The sequence below is a fragment of the Erythrolamprus reginae genome, chromosome 10, assembly GCF_031021105.1.
Source record: "Erythrolamprus reginae isolate rEryReg1 chromosome 10, rEryReg1.hap1, whole genome shotgun sequence".
NCBI lineage: Eukaryota > Metazoa > Chordata > Lepidosauria > Squamata > Dipsadidae > Erythrolamprus > Erythrolamprus reginae.
In genome coordinates, this window is record NC_091959.1 from 15,673,158 (window position 1) to 15,694,618 (window position 21,461).

General features: G+C 41.8%; 1 protein-coding gene across 1 annotated transcript in view; it reads left to right on the plus strand.

The window, feature by feature from the left end:
* RAB11A (RAB11A, member RAS oncogene family) overlaps positions 1–21,461 on the plus strand; it is a 48,445-nt gene that overhangs the window by 19,608 nt on the left and 7,376 nt on the right. Inside the window, exons 2-4 of the mRNA XM_070762280.1 lie at positions 3,236–3,431; positions 4,614–4,807; positions 14,900–14,980. Of these exons, the coding sequence (XP_070618381.1) occupies positions 3,236–3,431; positions 4,614–4,807; positions 14,900–14,980 (471 nt within the window). The remainder of the gene's footprint in view (positions 1–3,235; positions 3,432–4,613; positions 4,808–14,899; positions 14,981–21,461) is intronic.

A 21,461-nucleotide genomic window follows, 5' to 3' on the forward strand; every position in this document is an offset into this window, starting at 1 on the left:
CTTTTTCTCTCTTGCTTTCTTTCTCTCTCTCTCTCTCTTGCTTTCTTTCTCTCTTTCTTTCTCTCTCTCTTCCTTTCTTTCTCTCTCTGAGCTTCGCGGCACACCTGACCATGTCTCGCGGCACAGTAGTGTGCCGCGGCACACTGGTTGAAAAACACTGTTCTAAGCCATGGTTGCCCCAAAGGTGCATTTTCAGGAGGCAACTTGGACTTTGTTTTTTCTTTTGAAGACATTTCGCTTCTCATGCAAGAAGCTTCTTCAGCTTTGACAGGATGGTGGGAAATGGAAGGATTTACGTTCCTTGCAGATAGATGGTCATTTGTTTCCTTGGTCATTGAGGCCACTTGCAGGTTTATCCGTTTCCCCAGGGTCACCTGTGTGGTGCTCCTGGTTCATAGAAACATAGAAACATAGAAACATAGAAACATAGAAACATAGAAACATAGAAACATAGAAACATAGAAACATAGAAACATAGAAACATAGAAGTCTGACGGCAGAAAAAGACCTCATGGTCCATCTAGTCTGCCCTTATACTATTTCCTGTGTTTTATCTTAGGATGGATATATGTTTATCCCAGGCATGTTTAAATTCAGTTACTGTGGATTTATCTACCACGTCTGCTGGAAGTTTGTTCCAAGGATCTACTACTCTTTCAGTCAAATAATATTTTCTCACGTTGCTTTTGATCTTTCCCCCAACTAACTTCAGATCGTGTCCCCTTGTTCTTGTGTTCACTTTCCTATTAAAAACACTTCCCTCCTGAACCTTATTTAACCCTTTAACATATTTAAATGTTTTGATCATGTCCCCCCTTTTCCTTCTGTCCTCCAGACTATACAGATTGAGTTCATTAAGTCTTTCCTGATACGTTTTATGCTTAAGACCTTCCACCATTCTTGTAGCCCGTCTTTGGACCCGTTCAATTTTGTCAATATCTTTTTGTAGGTGAGGTTCCTGGAGTCTGCAATTTTCTTTCCCCTCTGGAAATCCATCCGCACCCCCCCACCATTCTAAGGGTGTTCACCCCAAATTGCATAGCTGTAAGTCCGTAGAGATTGTCCGTCATCCAGGCTTGTGAATGTCTTCAAAAGGAAAAAAAAAACAAGACAGTCCAATTGCCTCCTAAAAAAGCACCTTTGGGGTAACTTTGAATGGTCGCTGAATGAATGGATTACCTATACACCCCCCCTCCCCAAATGCATTTGTTGCAGAGCCTTTTAAAATCTTCCATCTTTTCTGCCCAGGAAAAAAATATCGTTCCAGCCTGCGGAGGCCAGTTTATTTCCCACCCAATCCTTTATCTGCCAAGTGTTTGCAGAACCTCAGCCTATGCAGTGGTTTTAAACTCTTTGGGTCTGTAAATATGAGTCAGCTGATTCATTACCCAGTGAGGTAATGGATTTCCTCCCTGGCTTGTGTCCTTGTGAGTTGCTGAGGCCAGCTAATTGTGCTCTGCCCGCTGTTGGGGAGTTTTCAGCAGGCGGCTTGGCTTTGTGGGACCCCTGTGCTGGGCCATTCTCTGGCTCCCCAGATTTATTGCTTTCCAGAGACACCAGAAAAAAACTTAATTAACCTGGCATTCGAATTATGTGCAGCTTTGGCTTGGCCGCCTGGGAATGTTCATAACCTTTGGTGTCCATCTCCCCCACCCTCCCGAAAGCTGTTTTCCTGCTTATCAGGATGGATTTTATGTGTGTAAGGCTTGCTTTTTCAGGAAGAGCTTGTTGGTGGATTGTGATTTATTATTTTGGATCTCCTGTAAGTACGCCCCTACTCCGTGGCTTAACAGCGGCAGTCGGCTTTAACAGCCCAGTCTTCTTCCTCTGCCAGGCTTCTACGTTTCTGAACTTACTTTAAAAAAAAAAAAAAAATTAAATTAATTTTTAACAAATTTATATTACACACAACATAAAACAGTGCATAGTGAAATGTGCCCACCACCCAGACACACACACATATTCCCCACCACCAAATCGGGGGTGTTTCTTGTATAGTCCACTTGACCCAAGAGCAATATATCTATTTACATATTATAGAGTGATTCCAATTTATTTCTTGTAGCTTGGTCTCGGATTCTGCTCGTCATATATCGTCTTACCTTGTCCTACGTTTCTGAACTTACGTACTACTTTAAAAAAAAAATATTTTTATTATTTTTCTTTGAACAGACAAGACATACAACATTTAACATTTAAAGGAGCTACCATTGCTCCGCTTGTCATAGAAGTCTAACTAATACAAAAAGAAAAATCTAGCTATAATCAGATCAAAACAGAAATACAATTTATAATATTCTATGTTCTTATTAAATTTACCTCTATATTTCTATTTTTATGTTATAATTCAAATAACTCAAATTAGTTCTCTTATCAATAAATTTTTATGGTTTATTACTAAATATCATTTTAATAATATAATTAAACTAGTTAAAATTAATTAATTAGACAGTTAAAAATTGCATTTAAAATTTTGCAAAAATACTCTACTATTTTTAATCTACTTCTTTATTATTACAATACATATTAATTTATATGTGCAACTTTATATATATATTTAGTGACCACTCAAAGTTACAGTAGCACACATATATATATAATTTCTTTAATTAAAACAATTAGATTTGCCATCTCTGTTAACTCCATCACTATTTTTCCTCCCCTTCTTGACGTGTCTTTCTATTGTTTGACACACACCCAAAGAATTGTGGTCGCAAAAATAGGAGGAAGGAGGCAGCATTAGACAATAGTAGTTATACCTAGAAGAATATATTATATATTTAAATATAAATAAACGAAAAGTGCTATCTTAAGAACAGCACCGATGTCGGAATAAATTTAGGGTTCTGGAAAGCTTGTCTGTCAACCACATAAGAGATTAAGATTAGAAGTACTCAGGGAAGGAAAAGAAGGAGGAAGAGGAAATCGGAAGGAAGGGGAGAAAGGTAGGGAAGTAAGTAAGAGGGAGAGAGAGAGAAAGAAGGTAGAGGGAAGAGAGGGAGATAGAGTAACACGAAATATAGAAGGAAAACGGACGGTAGATCAATGGGGCAAATTTAGGATATTTGTTTCTAATATATTGGAAAAATGTATATTATGGATGTAAAGTTGGTGAAAAAAATTACATGTATCAAAAAAGAATTTTCACTGCAATTGAAATATCGAATAACAAAGTTCTATTTTTTTTTCGTTCCATTTTTCTTTCTCCAATAATCTTCCGCTTTTACCTTTCCAGTGGTTCTCATTGGGGACTCCGGAGTCGGAAAAAGCAACCTCCTCTCTCGCTTCACACGTAACGAGTTCAACCTGGAGAGCAAAAGCACCATCGGTGTAGAGTTTGCCACTCGGAGCATCCAAGTGGATGGCAAGACCATCAAAGCTCAGATCTGGGACACGGCCGGGCAAGAACGATACCGAGCCATCACATCTGCGTAAGTGGGCCCCTTCCTTTCCTGCCCAGACTGGACATCCCAATGGGTCTGTCTTTGTATTTATAATGTCTCCACCCTGTTGCACTGTGAAGTGGATTGGACAGAGGGAGAGAGAGAGAGACCCAAAGTGACATGGACAGTTTTCTAGTCCAAGGGAGTACTAGAACTCACAGTCTCCTGGTTTGGGGTTCCTCACCATCATCACCCCACCAGGCTGACACTCTTAAGTAAAGGAGAAGGCACATCTGTAAGGAGAGGGGCGGCGTACAAATCTAATACATACATACATACATACATACATACATACATACATTTTATTCTTGAAATTCTTCAACCTCAAACTTTAAAAAAAACCCCGTGGGGGCTGTATCATTGACTCAGCCTTCCATCCTTCCGTGATCAGTAAAATGAGGACCCAGATTTTTGGAAGAAATATGCTGAGTCTGTAAACTATTTAGAGAGGGCTATAATAATAATAATTAATAATAATAATAATTTATTGGATTTGTATGCCGCCCCTCTCCGTAGACTCGGGGCGGCTAACAACAATGATAAAAACAGCATGTGCCAATCCAATAATAAAACAACTAAAAACCCTTATTATAAAACCAAACGTACACACAGACATACCATGCATAACTTGTAATGGCCTAGTGGGAAGGAATATCTCAACTCCCCCGTGCCTGGCGGTATAAATGAGTCTTGAGTAGTTTATGAAAGACAGGGAGGGTGGGGGCAATTCTAATCTAAACTGAGAGTTGAGTATCTCATGAGCCACCACCATTGAGCCAAGTCTATGGATTTGCGAATTCTGGGGAAGGGGCTTTTTTAAGACTGAAGGCTCGGTCCTGATTGGTTAGGACAGGGAGCATACCCACATGGCTGCTGTCCCTCGCTCTGTGTATGAGAAGAGGCGTTCAGGTAGGTGTCCAACGTCTATTTACCGATCTCGGACGGATAAAAGGCTGAGTCAATCTTCAGCTGGTCAGAATCAAACTGTCAAATTGTAGTCAGCTGGTGGTCAGCCGATGTAGCCTGCAGTACTGCATTCTAACCACTGCACCACTGCGGCTTTAATATTGCATTTGTTTCCATCCTTGTAAGTCACCCAGATTTGTCAATGAGTGGGCGGACCGAGAAATGTAAATGATGGGTAATCAGTTTTGTATTTTATGCCTCCAGCTATTACCGTGGTGCTGTGGGGGCATTATTGGTTTATGACATCGCCAAGCATCTCACCTATGAAAACGTGGAACGGTGGTTGAAGGAGCTGCGGGATCACGCAGACAGCAACATTGTCATTATGCTCGTGGGCAACAAAAGCGACCTGCGTCACTTGCGAGCTGTTCCGACAGACGAGGCCCGAGCCTTTGCAGGTCAGTGGGTTTTGGACCCCCTCCAATAGTCATTTCATCCCTGGGATGTCCTCACCTGTAGAGCGACATTTATTGCCGATTGTTTTAATTGTTTCTGTTGCTGTTTGTCTGGCTGCAAAGCTGGAGCTAAAATAGATGAGAGACAAACGGTGTCAAGCCCAACATTAGGCAGCGACAGGACGTTTGGCAGTAATTTTATTAAGCGTTGCAGTCAAAAGGATACAAATGAAAAAGAAATAGAAAAATTATGGAAGTTGCTGGAAAGAAAAAATAGGAAGGAAAATAGAAAAGAACAGAATGATATAGTAAAGAAAAGAAATATACAAAATGACTTCATCGTAACAAATATAAATAATTTGCGTGACTTATCATCTTTTAAGCTTCAATAAATGATTTTTTTCTCATATCTTATCTCTTATCTATAAACAAATCCTTAAAGTCTGGTCAGCAAAAGTCCATTTAAAGGTAATCAAATACCTGTTTTAACCTTGATCAAATAAACCAACTTTATATGTCTTCCTTTTCTTTTAACAATCTTGCTCTTTAATCCATTTAAATAATACCCTAGAATTCCTTTAATTTTTTTCTCTGTTCTCATAAATTCTTCATAGTTTTAACAGCCTGTTTTGTAACCCAATAGGTGAATTATCAGGTTTTTTATTTGTATATCTCAGTTATTAAGACATTAGCTGGTCCAGTGTAACATCTTTTAAAGATATTCTATGTATGATGCCAGGCCTTCTTAAAATTAGCTTCTAGATCTATGGTTTACAAATATTATCTAATGTTGAAGTATTTTGCTCCATTCTTTATTCAGTCAAATTTAATGTTCTTTTTCCTTTAATTGTAATCTTTAGAGCAGTGATTTTCAACCTTTTTTGAGCCGCGGCACATTTTTTACATTTACAAAGTCCTGGGGCACACCACCAACCAAAATTACACCCTAAGACACTCTCCTCTCTTTTTCCATCCCTGTCTCCTCCCCCCCCCTTGTGTGTGTGTGTGTGTATATACACACTCTTGAACCATTTCCAAAAACAGGTGAGGGCTGGGGGGATTTTCTCTCTTATTCGTTGGGTGCTTTTTATCATATGCTTTAAATCAAGAGTCACTTCTCTCTCTCTTTTGTTTCTCTCTCTTCCCTCTCATTCTCTGTCTCAATCATTTTCTCATTTCTCTTTTTTCCTCACCTTTTTGCTCATTTCTCTCTCTCTCTCTCTCTCTCCCTTCCTCTCCTTTTCTCTCTCTCTCGCTTTCTTTCTCTCTCACTCTTGCGTTCTCTTTCTCTTTTCTTTCTCTCTCTTGCTTTCTTTCTCTCTTTCTCTCTCTCTCTTTCTCTCTCAGCAAAAAGTTGCGAGACTGGAACCCGAGCTTCCTTCTTCGCGGCACACCTGACCATGTCTCGCGGCACACTAGTGTGCCACGGCACACTGGTTGAAAAACACTGCTTTAGAGCCTTCTGTTTCTTTCCCATCGTTTTTTGTTTTTCTTTAAAAGCATTCAAAACAACAGCATTTTCCCGTGGGAAGGAGTCTTATAATTACTTTTGAAAATTATATTTCTTTAAAAAGCTCCAAACTCTCTACTACTTGTAAGGGATTTCCAGTCAACAGTGAGTGTAGATACTGCCTTTTCTCTGAGTAAAAAAATAAATAAATCAATTTTTCGTATCATTTTCACCAAGCATTCCTCCATTGAGGATAATGCTGAATCTTTCCATCTTTAATCTCGCTGCAGTTATCGTTCCATGACTTTTTCCCAACTATTTGTCCATCAGTCCCCTGAGAAAGCCATTGATTTCAATTGTATATTAATATTTAAAGATCCTCTGCATCAGTGTACATATTTAAGCTTTCTCTTTTTTTAACACATCCACCAAACATAATAAAACCTCCTCCCTTGCTGTTCACATTTCCAGTGTACGTTTGAAAGACCTTTATGCACTCTAGACCAATGATGGCGAACCATTATTATTATTATTATTATTATTATTATTATTATTATTATTATTATTATTATTATTATTGACATACCCCTAGACTATTTCTCTGGTGACACATAGCAACAATACATTATTTATAAAAAATCTCTTTTTAAGACTAGAGTATAGTGTAAATTTAAATCACATATTTCCCCATTGTTCCCCTTATATATTTATAACCAACATTTTTAACCCAATCACTCTGGAGGTGGCTATTGATAGTCTCTTAGTGACTGTTCATAGTTATGATGGCCCTTCCTGGAGATTCACTTCTGAGGTTCCCCACTAATGGGGATGTGATCACAGGTGGCCAGGATGCAGCATCCTATGGTAACATGACATTATACATACATACATACATACATACATACATACATACATACATACATATGGCAAAACTATTATAAAACAATGTCATGTTACCATAGGATGCTGCATCCTGGCCACCTGTGATCACATCCCCATGAGTGGGGAACCTCAGAAGTGAATCTCCAGGAACGGCCATCATAACTATGAGCAGTATCACATGTTTTTTGCAGAAATTTTAAAATTAAGGGAGATTAGGATGGCAGAATTAACCTAGAGGTTAATTCTCTGCCTTACAAGAGAGAAGCTGCGGGATCAAATCCCAGTAAGGGTGTGGCTAGCTGATGAGGCCAGAACAAGGCCGAAATGGTGCCATCCTAGTCTCCCTTAATTTTAAAATTTCAGCAAAAAACATGTGATAGATACAGAATATACGGTAGTTGTCGGCTATGAATAAATTAACTGCCTTGAAATGGCCCTGGGTTGGGCCTAGAGGCAAAAAGGAGCTGGAACGTTCCTTCAATATACCAGGGTGATCCAACATTTTAAAACACGCACGCACGCACGCACGCGCGCACACACACACGCACACATATACATTATAAAGTTGAGAATTACTTAGCCCATTTCTTTATGTTTCTATTCTGCTTCTTGAAATATTGAATAAATAAGAGAGTGGAGATTGGGCAGCCTTGTCTTGTTCTTTTTTGTATCTCACATGGTTTTGTTAGATTTCCACTAACAATTATTTGTGTTTTCTGTGAAGCATAAATCAGTTTTTAGGTTTTAGTGCAATACTGGCCCCTTTTCAACTCTCTGGAGACTTTCCCTCTTGGTTGTGGTAATTTCTAGAGGTTGTAAAAGTTCATCCTTAAACCATTTACAATAAAACTTAATAATTCATCTGGTCCAGGGACCTTTCCCAGTTTAACCTTTTCTGTAGCTTCAGAAACTTTCCTTGTGATAGGTCCATTCATAATTTGTCTCGGAATTCTCAGGAACATGTGTTTCTTTAGATATGCATCTATTTTTTCTAAAGTTCACCTCCTTTGTACAAGTTAGAATAATATTGATAAAATGTTTTTCTCATGGCCTCATTCCCCTTTAATATTTTTCCTTTTGCAATATAAATGCCAGCCACTTACTTCCCTGGTTTATTTGCAAACTCAAAATCCTTTTGTTTCACATACTTAATTTTTACTTCTAGTTTTCTTTGTGTTATCATTGTAATAGCTTAATCTGTTGAGAAATGCTTATCTTATCTATAAACTTCTTTTTTTCCTTTATCTCCTCCAAAATAGCTTGTGTTTTCTCTTGTCTCTTCTTTTGGAGCACACTCTTATATTGTATAAAATAATCTCTAATAAAAACTTCACACGCGCATTGCCAACCATTCTTAAATCAATGCCTTTATCTAAATTTTTATTCAAAGAAATTCTTTTAAATTTCTTTTTAGAGTCCTTCACTATTACTTTTTTCTGCGACATTTCATGTAGTCACCATGTGAAAGAACTATTTTTCCTTTATAAACCAGGCTCAAAGGATTATTATCTGAAAAAGTCCTTTGTAATATCTCTATCTTTAGAAAGCTCAGAAGCCAAGTTCTTTGAAATCCAATCATAATTATTCTTGAACAAGAACTAGGCCAAAATATGTATACTGGGGCAATGCAAGCCATTTCTCTCTCTCCATATATCAAATAGCCCTAAATTGTCCATTAAATTTAAAAAAATTGGTAATTTATCTTGAGCGATTTTTAACCTTTCCCCCCCTCAAAAGCTTGCTCTGGTTGTGGGAGACCAACCCCCTCCAAACACTGATTTTCTTAAGAAAAACTTATTAATTTCCCCATAAATCATTTACAGAACAGTTGGGTATAAATTCTCTGGACCAAAAGTCTTAGCACCACGCAAATTAATGTCCACTACCAACAAAACTATTGTGCGGTCAGTCAGTACAAGTTCTGATGTGAGTCAGAGATGAATATACAATTAATTTCAATTAATTGATATGTAGTATATATATTTTTTCTTTGTTCCTGCTGAAATGAATTCTTTCCCCGTATTTGTATAAATTAGTTATGTCCCTTTTTAAGAAGAAAAGAAATGTAGGATAATTATATTTTCTTTTAATCTTTTCTAAATTATGGTGTTTTTTCTCTTCACTTTTGAGAAAGGCTTGCTCCATTTATTATTCCATTTTATTTATTATTTATTTATTTATTAATTGGATTTGTATGCCGCCCCTCTCCGTGGACTCGGGGCGGCTAACAACACTGATAAAAACAGCATGTAGCAATCCAATACTACAACAACTAAAAAACCCTTATTATAAAACCAGACATACATACAAACATACCATACATAAATTGTAGAGGCCTAGGGGGAAAGAATATCTCAGTTCCCCCATGCCTGACGGCAGAGGTGGGTTTTAAGGAGCTTACAAAAGGCGAGGAGGGTGGGGGCAATTCTGATCTCTGGGGGGAGTTGGTTCCAGAGGGCCGGGGCCGCCACAGAGAAGGCTCTTCCCCTGGGTCCCGCCAAACGACATTGTTTAGTTGACGGGACCCGGAGAAGGCCATTTGTAATCCATAATTCATAAAAACGTCAGAAAAATCAATAGCCATAGTGTCTCGCTTTTTAGTTTCCCATGAAGCCTCTTCTAAGCTGAAATTTAACTCACTTTGTGCTTGCTCACATTAAGACCTGACTGAGATCTTTCACTCATTCCTGGCCTGAAAACCACACACTCACGCACACACACACACACACAAAGACTGCAAAATCTTTGTTTGTTTGCACATTATTGTTAGATGTGCTTAAGGCATTTCAAAATCTCTCTTCAGCTGCCCATCTCAGCTTCTCCCTGAATCCTGTTCAGCCAAAATGACATTTCCTTCCTCCGTTTCCTTGTTTACTGTTTGTTAAGAAGTTGTTTGTAGCCCTTTCCTTTATCAGGACGGGAGAGGTCAGGGCTCTGTGGTGAAGGTGAACTTTGAAGTCTTGTTGTGTGTGCTTAATTTGTGGCGTGTCACGGCCGAAACTGTTTGCAGGACTCAAATAGAAGAAGAAATAGTCCTGCATTTTCTGCCATGATGATGCCTGGAGTTTCCATAAGTCACAATGGTGGTATATCGAGGCACCCATGTGACCAGATCTTATTTTATGACTTAAGTCCAATGGTCATATATCGAGGCACCCATGTGACCAGATCTTATTTTATGACTTAGGTCACGATGGTCATATATCGAGGCACCCATGTGACCAGATCTTATTTTATGACTTAGGTCACGATGGTCATATATCGAGGCACCCATGTGACCAGATCTTATTTTATGAGTTAAATCACAATGGTTTTATTTATTTATTTATTCCTTCCTTCCTTCCTTCCTTCCTTCCTTCCTTCCTTCCTTCCTTCCTTCCTTCCTTTATTTATTAGATTTGTATGCCGCCCCTCTCCGTAAAATCGGGGCAGCTAACAACAGTAGTAAACAAATCTAATGTGTAAAATAATTTTAAAAATTTTATTTAAAACCAAACATACACACAAACATACCATGCATAAATTGTATAGGCCTAGGGGGGAAAGGGTAGTTCAGTTCCCCCAAGCCTGACGACAGGGGTGGGTTTTAAGGAGCTTACGAAAGGCAAGGAGGGTATATCAAGTATATCGAGGCACCCATGTGACCAGATCTTATTTTATGACTTAAGTCCAATGGTCGTATATTGAGGCATCCATGTGACCAGATCTTATTTTAGGACTTAAGTCACAATGGTCGTATATCAAAATACCCATGTGACCAGATCTTATTTTATGACTTAAGTCCAATGGTCATAGATCGAGGCACCCATGTGACCAGATCTTATTTTATGACTTAAGTCACAATGGTCGTATATCGAGGCACCTATGTGACCAGATCTTATTTTATGACTTAAGTCACAATGGTCGTATATCGAGGCACCCATGTGACCAGATCTTATTTTATGACTTAAGTCACAATGGTCATATAGCGAGGCACCCATGTGACCAGATCTTATTTTATGACTTAAGTCACAATGGTGGTATAGCGAGGCACCCATGTGACCAGATCAAGGGAAATATTTCTTCACCCAGGGGGTTGTTGGTTGATGGAATTCCCTTCTAGAAGAAGTCGTGACAGCAGTCAGCCTTGATAGCTTCAAGGCAGGATTAGACAGATTCATGGATGCCAAGTGTATCGGTGGTTATTGAAATGGATATCCATGTGCCATCTCTATGTTGGTTGAGACAGGCAGGATTCCCTTGAGTACCATTTGTTGGGGGTCAAGGGAAAGGGAGGGTCTTGCCTTCTCTTTCTGCTCAAGATCCCCAAGGACAATTGGTGGGCCACTGTGTGACACAGAATGCTGGACTCGATGCGCTTTGTCCTGATTCAGCATGGCTCTTCTTAGGTTCTTATGGTCTCTTCTTCAAAAAACCTCCAGTGACAGAGCACCCACAACTTCTTTGTGGCAAGCTGTTCCACTGGTTAATTATTTTCACTGTTAGGAAATGTCTCCTTAGTTCTAGGTTGGTTCTCTCCTTGGTCAGTTTCCATCCGTTGCTTCTTGCCCTGCTTTCAGGGGCTTTGGAGAATAGATTGACCACCACCCCCTTCTTTGTGGCAGCCCCTCAAATAATTCCACACAACCTTCACTCCTCCTCCTCCTCCACCACCACCGCTACCCTTATCTTCTGTCTGTCTGTCCTGATAGTGTGTCCAGCAGAATTGCTGGTGCCTGGAACTGCTTTCCTCTGCATAATTTCTCAACGAGAATTGCATTTTGGTGACTTATCAATCCCGTCAAGTGAATTGCAGATCAGCTAAACAGTAGCTAGGCTTTTTAAGAAGATTAAACAAGGGTCTGTACTTCCCTCCCCCCCATCTCCCCCCTCCTCCCCCCACCAAGGGCAGGAGCAATTAAACTATGGAGCCTTGTGTCCTGACCTCATGGGAATAAATCTGAGTTTCAGGCTTGGGTTTATTTCACTCTGGAATGTCACGTTGGGTCCTTTGCACTAATCATGATTAAAAAGGCTTGATTTATAACCCCCTTGCCGTCAAGGGAAGATTTCTGGTTGGGGATGGGGTGGGGGAGAGGAGGCGGAAAATGCTGGCAATTGGGTTTTGTGTTAGAGAAATGGCATCCCTCCCCCTTCTCCAATTCCCCACGCAAACCTCTTCCACCAAAACGTGGCTTTCTGAGGATTGCAAAAGCCCATCCTGTCTGTGCGCTGCATACTTTGCTAAATTGTTCAGGAATTGGAAAAAGGAGAAGTTGGACAGTGAAAAATGGTTGCCTTTAAGCCAGTTTGACATTTAGTCCTATCTCCCCCCACCCCATCATTTAAAAAACCCTGTTAGAAACATAGAAGACTGACGGTAGAAAAAGACCTCATGGTCCATCTAGTCTGCCCTTAAACTATTCCCTGTATTTTATCTTTATCGTATTTTATCCCAGGCATGTTTAAATTCAGTTACTGTGGATTTACCAACCACGCCTGCTGGAAGTTTGTTCCAAGGATCTACTACTCTTTCAGTGAAATAATATTTTCTCACGTTGCTTTTGATCTTTGCCCCAACTAACTTCAGATTGTGTCCCCTTGTTTTTGTGTTCACTTTCCTATTAAAAACACTTCCCTTCTGGACCTTATTTAACCCTTTAATATATTTAAATGTTTCGATCATGTCGCCCCTTTCCCTTCTGTCCTCCAGACTATACAGATTGAGTTCATTAAGTCTTTCCTGATACGTTTTATGCTTAAGACCGTTCTTGTCCTTCTGATGAAAGAAGCTTTTTTTTAACAGTGTGAATTATAAGGACAATTGAACGGGTCCAAAGACGGGCTACAAGAATGGTGGAAGGTCTTAAGCATAAAACGTATCAGGAAAGACTTAATGAACTCAATCTGTATAGTCTGGAGGACAGAAGGAAAAGGGGGGATATAATCGAAACATTTAAATATGTTAAAGGGTTAAATAAGGTCCAGGAGGGAAGTGTTTTTAATAGGAAAGTGAACACAAGAACAAGGGGACACAATCTGAAGTTAGTTGGGGGAAAGATCAAAAGCAACATGAGAAAATATTATTTTACTGAAAGAGTAGTAGATCCTTGGAACAAACTTCCAGCAGACGTGGTAGATAAATCCACAGTAACTGAATTTAAACATGCCTCGGATAAACATATATCCATCCTAAGATAAAATACAGAAACTAGTATAAGGGCAGACTAGATGGACCATGAGGTCTTTTTCTGCCGTCAGACTTCTATGTTTCTATGACAATATAGGTAAAGCTTGACTTCCTATTTGTTTAGTGATAGTTACAGTGGCCCTGAAAAAAGTGACTTATGACAGGTTTCCTACTCATAACTGATGCCGCACCCCCAGGGTCACATGATTTATATTTGGATACTTGGCCAATGATTCACGTTTGTGCAATGTCCTGGTTTTGCGACCTTCTGACAAGCAAAGCCAATGTGGAAATTAGATTCACTTAACAACCGTGTTAGTGGCTTAACAACAGAAGTGTTTCACTTAACTCTTGCAAGAGAGTCTGTAAAATTAGCAACTGACCTCACTTAGCAACAGAATTGTTGGGCTCCATTGGCATAAGTCAAGGACTATCTGTACAGTTTTCAGCAACGCTTCCTCATTCTAAGCCTTGGGATAGCCAGATACAAAGGTTTCGGTTCCGCCTTCTTCCCGCCCCGATTTGTTCCATAAAATCCAGGGCTGGGCTGCTGGGAGGTTCGGAAAGGTTCGGGAGAACCTCTAGCTAAGATTCTTTACAGTTGGGAGAACCCCCAAATCCCACCCCTGGCTGGCCCCGCCCACCCCTCCCAGGCGTCCCCACATGGCCTGTTTTAGATGCAGCTATTTGTTTGTTTATTTATTTATTTATTGATTGATTAATTGATTTGATTTGATTTGATTGATTTGATTTGATTTGTATGCCGTCCCTCTCCGAAGACTCGGGGCGGCTAACAACAATATAAAAAGACAATGTAAACAAATCTAATATTAAAAACAATCTAAAAACCCCCAATTCATACGTACAAGCATACCATGTATAAATTCTATAAGCCTAGGGGGAAGGGAAAATTTCAATTCCCCCATGCCTGACGACAGAGGTGGGTTTTAAGGAGCTTGCGAAAGACAAGGAGGGTGGGGGCAACTCTGATACCTGGGGGGAGCTGGTTCCAGAGGTCGGGGCCGCCAGAGAGAAGGCTCTTCTCCTGGGTCCCGCCGAATGACATTGCTTAGTCGACGGGACCCGGAGAAGGCCAACTCTGTGGGACCTAACTGGTCGCTGGGATTCATGCGGCAGAAGGCGGCCCCGGAGATAAGTGCACGGAGTCTCGGGGAGGGCGAAAAACAGGTCCATCAGAAGTTCGGGCCGTTTCCGGCCTCTGGAGCCTTCTCTCTCACTTGGGTCAGCCTCTTCCAGGGTAGCAATGCCCTCATTAATAATAATAATAATTAATAGTAATAATTTATTAGATTTGTATTCCGCCCCTCTCCGAGAACTTCGGGGCGGCCTCGATGGGTCCTCAAGGCCCTTCCGTAAAGCCAAAAGAGTAGTGGAGTCAAATCCCAACTCCAGTAAGATGGTTTCCATAATAGCTGGTAAATGCAGAAGGCAACGTCAGTGTTTTGGTTCTCTGGCTGTGAAGGACAACTGAGAAAACCAGGTGTCCATTTTGGTCCTCCACTTGGCGCTTTCCAAGAAGGCCACAAGGCTCTCCCAGGCCAACCCCCTGACCAGCCTGTCTTCTTTCCCGCAGAAAAGAACGGCCTGTCGTTTATCGAAACCTCTGCTTTGGACTCGACAAACGTGGAAGCTGCTTTCCAGACCATCCTGACCGGTGAGTGGGGCCTTAAGAGGCCATGTAGCGGTGCCCTTGTCCCTCAAGTTCATACAAAGGGTCTGACTGATTGACCTGGGCCTTCAAAGGTGGCTATAGGCTACGGTGAAGACTCTTCCTGAATTAGGAATGCTTTGGGAGAAATTTTGGTTTTCCTCTGGCCTCTCTCCATCACTTATCGCTGCTTACCCTGTTTTCCCCCAAAATAAGACATCCACTGATTATAAGCTTTTGAGTAATAGGCCAAGTGCTTATTTCAGGGTTCAAAAAAATACAGTGATACCTTGTCTTACAAACTTAATTTGTTCCTGGACGAGGTTCTTAAGGTGAAAAGTTTGTAAGACGAAACAATGTTTCCCATAGGAATCAATGGAAAAGCAATTAATACGTGCAAGCCCAAAATTCACCCCTTTTGCCAACGGAAGTGCCCATTTTTGCACTGCTGGGATTCCCCTGAGGCTCCCCTCCATGGGAAACCCCACCTCCAGACTTTTGTGTTTTTGTGATGCTGCAGGGGAATCCCAGCATCACAAAAACGAGCGCTTCGCTGGCAACAGAAGTCCGGAAGTGGGGTTTCCCAGCGAGGGGAGCCTAGTGAAATCACAGCATTGCAAAAACATAGAGGTCCGGAGGTGGGGTTTTGAGGACTTCGGTGTTTCTACGATGCTGCGATTTCACTGATGCTCCCTTCGCTGGGAAACCCCACCTCTGGACTTCCGTTGCCAGCAAAGCGCCCGTTTTTGCGCTGCTGGGATTCCCTCGCTGGGATTCCCCTGCAGCATCACAAAAACACTGAAGTCTGGAGGTGAGGTTTCCCATGGGGGGGAGCATCAGGGGAATCCCAGCAGCGCAAAAACGGATGCTTCGCTGGCAACGGAAGTCCGGAGGTGGGGTATCCCAGCGGTGGCGGTGGGTTTGTAAGGTGAAAATAGTTTGTAAGAAGAGGCAAAAAAATCTTAAGCCCCGGGTTTGTATCTCGAAAAGTTTGTATGATGAGGCGTTTGTAAGACGAGATATCACTGTATAAGACAGTCTTATATAAGACATAATCCTCTGGAAGAAGAAATGAAATTGCGACAAGACCAAAATGTCCAGTTAATGGGTAATAGTTTATGTCAAAAAATTTAACTTTTCCCCCCTGTCGGAAACACCAAAGGGCTTCTCCAGCGAAAGAATTTGCCAGTGGCATCACTGTTGCCTGGGGGACACCTAGTTTGGGGGGTGGGGGTGTTGTTTTATGTCCCCATGAAGTTTCCCACTGAAGGGGTACCCATTAATCTAATTGCAGTTGCCCACTTTTGAACTGCTGGGTTGGCAGCAGCTAGAGCGTGTGACAGGAGCTCACCCCATCCTGCAGCAGTAGCAGGACTCGAACGCAGACGAGCATTGTAACCTCATGAGCCTCAAGGGTTAAATAAGGTCCAGGAGGGAAGTGTTTTTAATAGGAAAGTGAACCCAAGAACAAGGGGACACAATCTGAAGTTAGTTGGGGGAAAGATCAAAAGCAACATGAGAAAATATTATTTCACTGAAAGAGGAGTAGATCCTTGGAACAAACTTCCAGCAGACGTGGTAGATAAATCCATAGTAACTAAATTTAAACATGCCTGGGATAAACATATATCCATCCTAAGATAAAATACAGAAAATAGTATAAGGGCAGACTAGATGGACCATGAGGTCTTTTTCTGCCGTCAGTCTTCTATGTTTCTATGTTTCTATGAGCCAATAGGTTTCTCCATAAAAACCTAGTGCTCTAACAAGAGAAGATTATGAACTGGAAGAAAGAAATAGGTAAACTAGCTTATCTGCCATCCCATCATTACCTCTTGAAGCCTTCCATTTGCCACCTGGTAAAATGCTGGTGCATCATGGGTAATAACAGGAAGTGCCCCTGAAATCAACAAATGGAAAGGAATTCAAACTGGATGGCCAGAAAGCAGACTCGGGGCGGCTCACAACAAAGTGAAACAATTTACAACAAATCTAAATTAGAGTTTAAAAATATTTTAAAAACCCCATTTTCTAAACAAACATACATACAGACATACCATTCATGAAGTGTATACTGTATGCCCGGGGGAGATGTCTCAGTTCCCCCATGCCTGACGACAAAGGTGGGTCTTAAGGAGCTTACGAAAGGCAAGGAGAGTAGGGGCAGTTCTAATCTCCGGGGGGAGTTGGTTCCAGAGGGTCGGGGCCGCCACAGAGTAGGCTCTTCCCCTGGGGCCCGCCAACCTTATATGCCTTTCTTATAACCTGATTGTCCATATCAGCCGAGAGGAGAGGGGTCCATCAGTTTCACCAGGCACACACCAAAAAGCAGGCAAACAACAGGCGTTTTTGTAGTTTGATTGAAGTTTTGAGAATTCTGCAAGTTGAATTTGTGTCCCAGGAAAAACAGGCATGGAAGTGGTGGTTAAAGCCCTTTCAGTACATAGCTGGTTTATGCCTAAAGGCTCCACTGGCTTTTTGCTCTTCATACGTGCAGTGTGGTAAAAGCAAGTTCCCTTCCTTTTAAAATTCTTTGGAACCGTCAGGTCATTTCGTTTTTCAGCAGTAAATGATCTGCGGGAAAATGCACTGAAGAATTTGCTGACAGCGGAAATTCAAGTACATATCTTGGTCTTTGTTTGAAAAAGATATTGTGCTACTCTAGGAAAAGAGGAGAAAAAAGATGGAAAAACGCAACAAATAGAAAACGGGGTGCAAAATAAAAAAAAAGACCTCAGTTTTGCAAGATTTAAATCGTAATGAGGCATCTAACACCAAGTTGAATACAGTGATACCTCGTCTTACAAACGCCTCGTCATACAAACTTTTCGAGATACAAACCCGGGGTTTAAGATTTTTTTGTCTCTTCTTACAAACTATTTTCACCTTACAAACCCACCGCCGCCACTGGGATGCCCCACCTCTGGGTTTCCGTTGCCAGTGAAGCACCCGTTTTTGTGCTGCTGGGATTCCCCTGAGGGTCCCCTCCATGGGAAACCCCACCTCCGGACTTCCGTGTTTTTGTGATGCTGCAGGGGAATCCCAGCAACGCAAAAACGGGTGCTTCGCTGGCAGCGGAAGTCCGGAGATGGGGTTTCCCATGGAGGGGACCCTCAGGGAAATCCCAGCAGTGCAAAAACGGGTGTTTGGCTGGCAAAAGGGGTGAATTTTGGGCTTGCACGCATTAATCGCTTTTCCATTGATTCCTATGGGAAACATTGTTTCATCTTACAAACTTTTCATCTTAAGAACCTCGTTTCGGAATCAATTAAGTTTGTAAGACAAGGTATCACTGTATTTTATTTGTAAACACCTCTTTTTCGAGCTTTGTTCTGGGTGCTTTCTCATGGCCTTGCTCCAAGAACCAAGGCACATCTGGATGTGTCTTTTATCTCTTCCCTCAAAATGCTGTATTTATTTCTATGACTATCCAGCTTTGAAAGTACAGTTAGCTTTTGCCTCTGGAATGCCAGTCTGGGTTGAAGACATGCCATTCTCGCCAGTCCTGACTATCCCACCTACACCCATTCCAATAAATGGTTAAATTATTATTTTTTTGGTAAGTCCCACATATGGGTGGCCATATAAATTCTCTAAATTAAAAAAAATCCCTATAAATAACAGAACTGCCACTTTGGGGAGAAGATGGGCCTGAATTGAGACATGCAACGTGGCGATTCGGAACAGCAGTGGAAGGAAGCAGGGGAGAAAAAAACCAGGGGTGGCAGACTCCCCTGTGACTTTGGGTGCAGTCCTTTGGGGATGGAGGGATTGTGACACCTTGGTTGTGCAGAGAGGGGAGAGCAGTCAGGGGTGGATAGGTGGCCCAGTCTTATCCTACTTGTCTCATCACATCACTCTGGGATCCCTCCAGATAGTGGCAATGGAAGGAGAAACGTATTCTGGATCAGGGGGCTCCAACGTTGCCCCCTTTAAGACTTGCGGACTTCAACTCCCAGAATTCCTCAGCCAGCTTTGAAGTCGTCAAGTCTTAAAGTGGCCAAGGTTGGCGACCCCTGTTCTGGATTTTGTTTCTGCCGAACTGTGGCTCATCTGAAACATTTTGGAAGGATGCAGGTAGACCTTGACTTAACAACCACAATTGAGCCCCATACTTCTGTTCCTAAATAAGATAACCGTTAAGTGAATTTTCACCCATTTTACGGCTTTCCTTGCCACGTTCTGTCGTTAAGAGAATGACTGCATCTGTCAAATTAGTAACCACAGTTATTAGGTGAATCTGGCTCTCACATTGACTTGGTTTGTCAGAAGGTCACAAAAGACCTGTGTGTGTGTGTGTGTATGCATGCGACACACGACCTTGGGACACTACAACAGTCATAAATATGAGTCACAGGCCAGGCATCTGTATTTGGCTAATGTGAACACAGGGTTGTTGTATGTGTGAAAAATGCTCCCAAGTCACTTTTCCCTGTGCTGTCGTAACTTCAAATGGCCACTAAATGAACTAAATGTAAGTCGGCCACCTGTACCTGGAATGGGTGGTTTTGAAACAAGCCCCATTTTCTGTTTCACGCAAACACAGCACGGGATTGGGGAGGCAGACTTCTGAATTAAGGAATTCTCTTTCTGCTGCTTGAGAAAACCCTGCGGCTTGTATCTTGTTGGAGCCTCATTTTGCGCCCCCCCCCCCAAATTTTAAGGAAGAAACAGGATGGATTTATTTCAGGAATGCCTGTCCTGAAAATCCACAGGTCAGCTCTCCTAATTAACCACATGGGATTATAGCAAGTCTCAAAGGCAGCGTCTTGAATGCTACGTGTCAGAAGACATGTAGGAAATGCCTCTGGATCTCTGCTGGATAAACAGCCGCTTAGAGGAGATAAGAAGGTGGGGGGGGTTTTGGAATTTGGAAGTGGTGCTTGGAATGGCTTTAAGTTCAGGTGAAAACCAGTCCTCCCAGGACAGGTTTTAATCCCCATAAGCAGGAAGCACTCTCTGCCAGGGCATTGAGTCAACAGAAGCCAGGGCTCAGCAAGGAAGGAGTGATAACGGGCCAAGAAATTGACTCAGTCCAGACCAGTGTGGGGTTTACAGCTCCCAAAATTCCAGGCATGCCAAACCCATGAGCTAATTTTGAGGTCTTCAGGCTGGCACGTGGCTTAGCCTGAGAAGTGGGCAGGATGTGGTTCCAGGGCACAAGAGGCTCCATGCAATTCTTTGGAATACCTCCTGCAAGGTAGAGGTTACCATCAAATTGTAATTGTCCCGGGGAATAGAAGATTATGAAAGTAATCAAGTCTACTGGATTTTATAAAAATTAATTATATGTATTACAGTGTTCCCTCGATTTTCGCGGGGGATGCGTTCCGAGACCGCCCGCAAAAGTTGAATTTCCGCGAAGTAGAGATGCGGAAGTAAATACACTATTTTTGGCTATGAACAGTATCCCAAGCCTTCCCTTAACACTTTAAACTCCTAAATTTACAATTTCCCATTCCCTTAGCAACCATTTAGATTATTACTCACCATGTTTATTTATTAAAGTTTATTTTAAAAAATGTTTTTTAAAGGCAGATGAAAGTTTGGCAATGCCCATGTTTCACCATCACTCCGCAGTCTGCATTGGCTGCCGATCAATTTCCGGTCACAATTCAAAGTGTTGGTTATGACCTTTAAAACCCTTCATGGCATCGGACCAGAATATCTCCGAGACCGCCTCCTGCCGCACGAATCCCAGCGACCGATTAGGTCCCACAGAGTGGGCCTTCTCCGGGTTCCGTCAACTAAACAATGTCGGTTGGCGGGCCCCAGGGGAAGAGCCTTCTCTGTGGCGGCACCGGCCCTCTGGAACCAACTCCCCCCGGAGATTAGGACTGCCCCTGCTCTTCCTGCCTTCCGTAAACTCCTTAAAACCCACCTTTGCCGTCAGGCATGGGGGAACTGAAACATCTCCCCCTGGGCACGTTTAATTTATGCATGGTATGTCTGTGTGTGTGTCTGTTAGCATATGGGGTTTTTAATATTTAAACATTTTAAACTTGTCTGATTACCCATGATTTGTTTCTACATGTTGTGAGCCGCCCCGAGTCTTCGGAGAGGGGCGGCATACAAATCTAAGTAATAAATAAAATAAATAAATAAATGACATATGACATCATCAGGCAGGAAAAACCATGGTATAGGGGGGAAAAACCGTAAAGTATTTTTTAATTAATATTTTTGAAAAACCGTGGTGTAGACGTTCCGCAAAGTTCGAACCTGCGAAAATCGAGGGAACACTGTATATCACTTCTGGCGTACATGGTACAGGTCGTCTTCAACTTGCAACAGTTTGCCTTACGACCGTTTGAAGTTAGAACGGCATTGACAAAAACTGACTTTTCCATATTATGACCACTGCAGCATCCTCATGGTCATGTAATCAAGACGTTTGGCAACTGACTGACATTTATGACAGTTGCAGTGTCCTGGGGGTCACATGATTGCCTTTTGCCATCTTATGACCAGCAAAATCAGTAGGGAA